The 8521-nt window shown below is 46.7% G+C and overlaps 1 protein-coding gene across 1 annotated transcript in view; it reads right to left on the bottom strand.

Moving 5' to 3' along the window:
• Positions 1 to 4718: 4718 nt before the first annotated feature.
• LOC112063774 (elongation factor 1-alpha 1-like) overlaps positions 4719 to 8521 on the bottom strand; it is a 61292-nt gene continuing 57489 nt past the window's right edge. The window contains 1 exon segment of the mRNA XM_055086335.1: positions 4719 to 5009. Coding sequence (XP_054942310.1) covers positions 4719 to 5009 — 291 coding nt within the window.

Genomic DNA, 8521 nt, shown 5'->3' with positions numbered 1-8521 from the left:
TGGAGGATGAGAGCTGGGAAATGGGGAACATTTGGGGGAGATGTTTCATCTGCCACAAAGGCCTCGGGTGCTTCTTTACCTGGCTAATTTAGAAGCCAAATTGGCAGACATTCTGGCTAAAGCTTAGTGCTGATAAAAATCATCCCTGCTGAGTCTTTTGGAACAAGATATACAGGTTCTGAGTGCCCTCCACTGTGCCCCCTTGAATCATAGGAAGCACCTGAGCGTGGAACAGCTCTGTGCCTCTCTCTGTCCTGTGCAATATGTCTATCTGGTTCAGCTTTCGGTGGTCAACCTCTGTCCATACATCCACCCATCCGTCCATCCATCTAAGCCAGAACCTCTTTCCCAGCATTCCCCCATACTCCCATAGATAGAAGAACTTTGATTTTCTGCCCTCTCTCCATGCCTGCAAAGCTCAAAACTGAGGGCAGAAACCAGGGCGTGTCATCAAGTGGCAGTGGGGTCCTTGTGTGTCTGTGGGACCAAGAAGTGTGCTCCTTCTTGTCCCAGATGCCTTCTCTGTGCCTTCAGGAGCCCCCTGTGGTATGTACACCTCCTTTTTCCCTTGCTTCTCATCCTCAACAACCCCAGGTCTCCGCAGAGAGTGAGCGAGCTTCAACCGAGTCTGGGAAAAGGGGTCAGTGTAGACGTGCTCCCAGACCCTGCCCTCCCCCATCCTAGCTTCTCCATCACTTTCATAGGTTGTAGTACCAAACTGAGCCTTCCCCTGACCTTCCCTGTGTAGATACGGATTCCCAAACAGAGCCATTGATACTCTATATTTATACTCATGCAATGTACAGCATTTTTCGTAAGTTATATAGTAAATAGTTCTGTGATTTGTGTCATGAAGTGCTCTCATTTGGAAACAAGGCTGGCTTCTACTGAGAAAGACCACCTTTGTATATTTTGTAATACTGTCTTTTAAACTGCTTCTGCAGCCACACCCGTGTCACACACCCTGTAAATATGTAAGTTAAACCTGGGCAGGGCTGTGGCCTTCTTTGTACTCTGATTTTTAAAAATTGGATCCTTGTACCTGCGTTGATTTCTTTTTTTTTAACTGGTTGAGGGAAATGAAAAAAAATGATAATCAAACCCAAAAGGAGCAGGTTGCTTTCAATTACAGGGAAATGAGGGCCTCCTGGATCTATTTCCTAAAAATTTGAAGTCTTATTTAGTATCACTACTGACCAACAGCACCAGCTATATAATTTGTGGAGCCCTTCGTTCAAAAAGTGGGAAAAGTGCCGTCATAAGTACTAAAAATATCAAGCTTTCCTTTCTTCCACGGTTTCTCTCTTGACTTGTCTATTTAAAAAATTGCTATTTAATGCTATTCTAACTTGAAATTTAGAAGTTCATTCATGAATTTTTTTTCCTTAAGATCTTTATTGGAGTATAATTGCTTTACAATGTTGTTAGTTTCTGCTGTATAACAAAGTGAATCAGCTATACGTATACATATATCCCCATATCCCCTCCCTCTTGCATCTCCCTCCCTCCCTACTCCAGCCCTCTAAGTGGTCACAAAGCACTGAGCTGACCTCCCTGTGCTATGCAGCTGCTTCTCACTAGCTATCTATTTTACATTTGGTAGTGTAGATATGTCCATGCCACTCTCTCACGTCGTCCCAGCTTTCCCTTCCCCCTCCCTGTGTCCTCAAATCCATTCTCTACATCTGTGTCTTTTTTCCTGTCATGCCCCTAGGTTGATCAGAACCATTTTTTCTTTTTTTTTTTAGATTCCATATATATGTGTTAGCATACGGTTATTTGTTTTTCTCTTTCTGAGTTACTTCACTCTGTATGACAGACTCTAGGTCCATACGCCTCACTACAAAGTATAACTCAATTTCGTTCCTTTTCATAGCTGAGTAATAGTCCATTGTATATATGTGCCATATCATTTTTATCCATTCACCTGTCTATGGACACTTAGGTTGCTCCCATGTCCTGGCTATGGTAAATAGAGCTGCAATGAACATTGTGGTACATGACTCTTTCGGAATTACGGTTTTCTCAGGGTATCTGCCCAGTAGTGGGATTGCTGGGTCATATGGTAGTTCTACTTTTAGTTTTTTAAGGAACCTCCATACTGTTCTCCATAGTGGCTGTATCAATTTACATTCCCACCAACAGTGTAGGAGGGTTTCCTTTTCTCCCCATCCTCTCCAGCATTTATTGTTTGTAGAGTTTTTGATGATGGCCATTCTGACTGGTGTGAGGTGATACCTCATTGTAGTTTTGATTTGCATTTCTCTAATGATTGGTGATCTTGAGCATCCTTTCATGTGTTTGTTGGCAATCTGTATATCTTCTTTGGAGAAATGTCTATTTAGGTCTTCTGCCCATTTTTGGATTGGGTTGTTTGTTCTTTTGATATTGAGCTGCATGAACTGCTTGTATATTTTGGAGACTAATCTTTTGTCAGTTGCTTCGTTTGCAAATATTTTCTCCCATTCTGAGGGTTGTCTTTTCATCTTGTTTATGGTTTCCTTTGCTGTACAAAAGCTGTTAAGTTTCATTAGGTCCAATTTCATTCTTTTACATGTAGCTGTCCAGTTTTCCCAGCACCACTTATTGAGGAGGCTGTCTTTTCTCCATTGTTTATTCTTGCCTCCTTTATCAAAGATAAGGTGACCATATTGCATCCTTGCTCTTAACCCCTACAGGTGCTGCCTTTCCGGGGTCTGTGTTGATCCGCAGCCCCGCCCTCCCTCCCTCGCCCCTGCTGCCTTGCCCCTGGCCGCACTCCCCGGGCACAGTCTCCCTGCAGTGGCACGGCCACCGTGATGTCTGTGTGGAATGACTGGCAGCGATGCCAAGACTTCATTCTTCCCAGAGCTCCTTCGTTCATAATCACCATCAGCTCTGTGAGGAAACAGGCTGTGAAGTGGGAGTAGAGCTTCTTTTCTTGCAGACATGGAAATATGTGCGAGAACCCCAAATCCTGCCCCCCGAGATCAGTGTGGTTTCCCCCAAGACAGCAATGCCTACGCCAGTTACTGTGCCCTCTTGCTTTGCCTCCTGAGCAGGTTCTCGTGTGTGTGTGTGTGTGTGTGTGTGTGTGTTCAGGGCTCACAGAGATGGAGCAGTCCTCTCCCCAGAAAGGTGACAGCAGGGAAGCTGCCCACTATCTGTGCCATGAATATTCTCTGTCCCATCTCCCAATGCATCGAGATTATTTTGCATTTTGTTGGTCTACAGACTTCCCATGGGTAAAGCCTCCCACGGAAGATAGGAAGCAGGTGAAAGGCAGAGAGATGATCTTCTGAATAAGTACATGGGCCAGGCAGGGGGTGTATTTGCAGTTTGCAGTAGGGAAACTATTCAAAACACGGAGTGTTCAGTGGTGAACACTGTGAGAAGGACTGTGTGACTCCGTGAAATACAGACTAGAAGCACACTTGTCCTGTTAGTTGTGGACTAGGGACGATGGTAGTGCAGTGTAGAGAAAATAAGCTCCGTCTTGTGTTTTTCCACAAAATAGCTCAGAGCATCACATGCCAATTTTCCTGTTTACTCATCTAACATGTAAAAGGGACTTGATGGGGTGACAGTCTTGGGATGGAGCAGGAAATGTAATATTGTAGTTTCCTTTTGAGAAACAGAAGTTGAAGGAACAGATTTGCAAATTGTCTCAGCAATTCAATGAAAATGTGAGCCTTAGACCTCAAATTTCTAACCCAGTACTCTTCACTCCCCTTAGTTCCAAAATTAGTTAGTATAATGGCCTGTTTATGTTTAATTAAATGCAAGACTAATTTACAACTCACCTTGCTCTGGGCTGGTCATTAGGCGTGTGAAACCTGGTCTGGTCCATTTCCGGAAGTCAGAGGGATGGATGATGCTTTGCTGCCAAAGGTGGTTAGGAAAATGACAGTACACAAAATCCCTGGAAGAGGAAATGAAGACATGTTTTATGGATTGAAGCAGAACAGAGAGGAGCGGTGTGGCTCTGGGGGGAGAAGGGTATGAATTGTTACCCCTCTGTCCGTCCCAGAGTCCAGTTCAAATGCTTTTCCAAAGCTTCCGTTCACTCCTCACTCCTCCAAGCCTCACCACCTCAACTCCAGGCCCCACCATCCCAGCCCCAGGCTGGCTGTTATCTCTGCCTCAAGCTCTCACCATAACCATTGTGGTTACTGAGCACTAAGCACAGGCGAGGACCTAGACTAATAAATGCACTACCGCTATGAACTTGTTCAGCTGCCCCCACCCCATCACCCGTGACAAAGGAAGCATTGTTAATTCCTTTGTACCAAGGAGGAAGGAGAGGCCCAGAGAGGTTAGGTAATTTGCCCAAGGTCACACAGCTAGTGAGGGGTCGGGCCGAGTTCTCCATCATACACTGTACATCCCTGGCCTCTACCACCTCCCTTTACTTGTGAATAACATACCTTCCCCTTCTGGCATGTGAACTCCTCAAGGGCAGGCAGCCCTGCTGCCTGGTGGTAAATCCTCACTAAAGATCTGTGCCCTATAGGAAGCCCCACCCTTAAAATTGGTGGAGTCTGGGCTCCTGAGTCCTGTTTGGGAAGCCACAGCGCCCCCTGGTGCCCGAGAAGTCTAACTTTAGCCCCAAGCCGGCCAGTGCTGAAGGTTCCCAGCCCTCGGTCCAGGGCAGCAGAGCTGAGCCACCCAAGGTAGGAGAGGGCTGCTCCCCACAGCTGTCCCATGAGGGTTTCTGAGGCTGCTCTGTTGGGAATGCCTCAATCCAGGAAGCTCGGGTACCACATGGACTTTCTGGCTGACCAGGCAGTACTCTGCCAGGCCCAGCGGCCCAGGAAGGACATCCCAGAGAGGGAGATGTGAGGGAGGGTCCCCTTCAGGAGACGTGGGGTTCCAGAGGTCGTCTTGGCTTGCAGGTTGGAGGATGGCTGAAAACCCCTGCAGAGGGCAGCAGTGTGCTTGTTTGTGCTGTTCATGCCAGGGTCGGCTTCCTGACGCGTGGGTATGACACAGGCCTCGAGCTCTGAAGGGCCCAGGCTTGGTTTAATGCTCTGTGGAAATAAAGACCAACCAAATGAGAGCAAGCAAAGGCTGCTTATTTGAGCTTCCCTGAGCAAAGGGGACGCTCTTCCATTTTGGCAGAGACTCGAAGGCAGGCAGAAGGGCTGGGGACGCTTTATAGTGGAGAAAAGGGATGGCTCCCCGCGTGCCCTGACTGGAGGCTGTGGGCCCCTGGGAAGCTGGAGGAGGTTAACTAGAAGCGGGGCATCCTATGTGATTGCTTGGGGGTGGCTCATTGGCTTTCTCTGGTGGGTCCTGAGTTGCAAGCAGGGACAGAAGTTAGGGAAGCTGTCAGTTATTGATCGAGTCCTGGCCATTGGGGCTGATTGTTACAAGGGCGATTGGCTTCCTGGATTCCCACTGTCGAGATGGCAGTCTCCCTTCCTGCAAGAACGACTTATATAAAGCAGGTGGCTTCCTGGGCTAGTATTGCAGATGAGGAGATGGTTTCCTGGGCAGGTTGCTGCGGGCTATGGGTTGGAGTTCTGTTTTTATACATGGTCTGGCCATCGACCGTTTGTATAGTCCATCTCTCATTCCACTGTCACCATCTTGAAATTCTTGACAAGGGGACCCACACTGGGTCCTGTAAATGATGTGGCCATTCCTGTGTTCTTTGGACTCACGACCAAGGAAGCTTTCATGATCTAGCTGCAGTTTTCAAACTTTTACTTAGAATTTGAGATTGTGCTGTCCCCAAGTACTGAAAGCCTCCTGGTGGAACCCAGGTTCAAACGCCCAGGGGAATGTCATTGGGGCCTGTTGACGAGTCTGTTTCCTTCTGAAGCCTGCAGGTCCTCCGCTGTGTTTTTTCTATCTTGGTATGGTCGGGGTCTTCTGGACAGTGTGGATAGTCATTGGGTTGGGCTGAAACAAACATCTAACTTGGGTCAAAGCTCACTAATTTGGATCCTGTTCTTTTTAAATAGAGAAGTTTTGGTCTGTTTTTGAAAAAAAGATTTGCTAAGCAAATGCACTGTGCAAAAAATTTTCAGGGAGGAGGGCAATATTTAATCTGTTGAGAGCAAAATTTTCAAGGACCATTATAATCAGCACTGTGTTATACAAAACCAATGAATTCCTTTGTAAGCATAAACTCGAATTTCAATGCGTTCTTTGCTGTTCATGTGTTGGAGAAGGTCATTGAGAGGAGGTGACCGCCGATTGACCCTTGAGCTGGACCCGGGCAATCGGAGGCTCTTCACACCCATCCCATCCCTAGAACCTACGTTCCACCCACTGTTCCCCCACTAGGAGCTGTTTCAAGGTTTCAGCCTTGAAATAATGTGTTGTTGAGACCATTTGAACCCATTTAAGGCCTCTACATAGACTTTTAAGACTGATGGGCCAGTGTGGAGATCTGGGGCCACCCCAGACAAGCCTCATTTGTAAGTTCCTTTGCTTATTAAACCTGCCACCTACCAATCTGGAGCAGCTGCCTCTTTCTTGGTCTCTCCTTGCCCCCCTACCTTGTTGGGGCCAGTTTCTGATTTCACCCTGGGGAAGCTTTCGAGCTTATGATCCAGTATCATGAAAGTAGCTCCAGAACCCACTGCCTATTGCTCTGGTAACATTTTTCTTTCTGGTAAAAGAAAATTTCCCCATATATGTGTCGCCTCAGACATCAGCTCTGGCTTTGAACACCCTCAAACCCTCAAAGGATGAAGATTTTTCTCCGCTGAGGGCATTTAAAAGAAGACGCCATGAGGGCTGGTGGCAGCTGCCAAGGAGGCCTTTCCTAACCTTTTGGGAAAACAGTACTATGGGCTGAAGCACAAGGGTGGCCTCCCAGGTGGTCATTTGCAAGGGGACGGGTTTGTTTCACGCAGATTCTGAAGGGCTGTTTTGGGAGGAGTCCCATCGCTCTGCAGTCACACATCTAAAGCAGAGTGGTGAGGACTGGCCGTGCACACGACAGACGGCACTGACTCATAGCCAGCAGGCGTGGTCACTGCGGCCTCCCTCTCTCCGTGGCTCCTCCTGGCTCCACCTCCTGACACTCGGTTTGAAGACTATTGTGTCTAGCTGGTACCTGCGTGGTGATTCATGGGGAAATGCAATCATGATACATTTGCCAACGCCTGATGCTTACCTTGGTTCTGAGTGGCCAGAGGCACACAGTAAGTGCTTACTAAATGCCTTACCTGTCCATGTGCCACACTGCCCTGGTTTCTTGGTGACCTTGATCCACCTACCCGGCCTTCAATATTTGGCAGTCTTCACAAAAGTCTCTGGGAGGCCTGAGGAACACCTGAATTATGGACCAGAAACAAGATTGAGATGCACTGTTTTTTGAACCAAACCCAAGATCTTTGTCCCAGGGGTTTTTCAAATTCGAGTACCAGGCTTCTTATAATTAAAGGGGGGAAGCAAGGAGCATAGAAAACACAAAACAAGACAAGCCTTTTGACCTGCTCCAGCCGGCCCTGCAGCTGTCACAGCTGGAGTCCTGTACCCCCTCACCACCATCCCCAGCATTCTCTTCACCTGTTTCCTCTTTCTCAGTCAACACCCCCATCGGGGGGAGCACATTTTCCAGAAGCTTCCTGAGAATGGGTACACAGGAGTAAGCTTTCTAAGATGTTTTATCTTTGAAAATGTCTCTGTTCTGTTCTGACATCCACTGATAGTTTGGTGGGGTGCAAATTTCAAGGTTAGAAATGATTTCCCCTCAGAATTTTGAAGGCATTCCTCCCTTATCCCTTAGCTCTCCTTGTTGCCTATGACCCGCCTGTCATGTGCAATGACCTGGTTTTGGGTTTTGTTTCTGTTTTCTCCTCTGGGTGCATTTAGGACCCTCCTTTTTCCTTCAGTATGCTGAGATTTTACAATGATGTGTCTTCACATGGGACTATTTTCATTCACTTACTGGGCTGTTAGTGGACTTTCATCTGGAAAGTCATGCCCATCATTTACAAATAATAATAAAATATACATTACTCTCTGCTGTAAATTGAATATGGCTGGTTGATTCTCGGAATGATTTCATTGTTGTTGTTGTTAAACTCTACATACCTTTAGCTGCCACTCAGGCATGATTGGACAAAACCAGAATAAATGAATAAATAACGATGAATCAATACCTGTTTACCATCCAGTTCAGCAGAGGAGGTGTTCATGTCATTGATGAATGAGTGTCTGTCCTGTATAAATGTTAGTTGCTATTTTCATTTATGTTAAGGAGTGAGACAAAAGTCAGGCAACAGAGATGTCGGACCTCACAGATACAATAGGCATTAATAACCTCAAAAGATGGCTAATAGTGACGTGTTGTAAAATGTTGTAAAGTAATTAGGAAGTTTTTTTTAATACATCTTTATTGGAGTATAATTGCTTCACAATACCGTGTTAGTTTCTGTTGCACCAAAAAGCGAACCAGCCATATGCATACACATGTCCCCCTATCCCCTCCCACCCTCCCTCTCCCACCCCTCTAGGTCATCACAAAGCACCGAGCCGATCTCCCTGTGCTATGCTGCTGCTTCCCACCAGCCAACTATTT

The sequence above is a fragment of the Physeter macrocephalus genome, chromosome 7 (genome assembly GCF_002837175.3).
Source record: "Physeter macrocephalus isolate SW-GA chromosome 7, ASM283717v5, whole genome shotgun sequence".
In the NCBI taxonomy this organism is placed as follows: domain Eukaryota; kingdom Metazoa; phylum Chordata; class Mammalia; order Artiodactyla; family Physeteridae; genus Physeter; species Physeter macrocephalus.
This window is presented reverse-complemented; position numbering and strand designations above follow the sequence as displayed.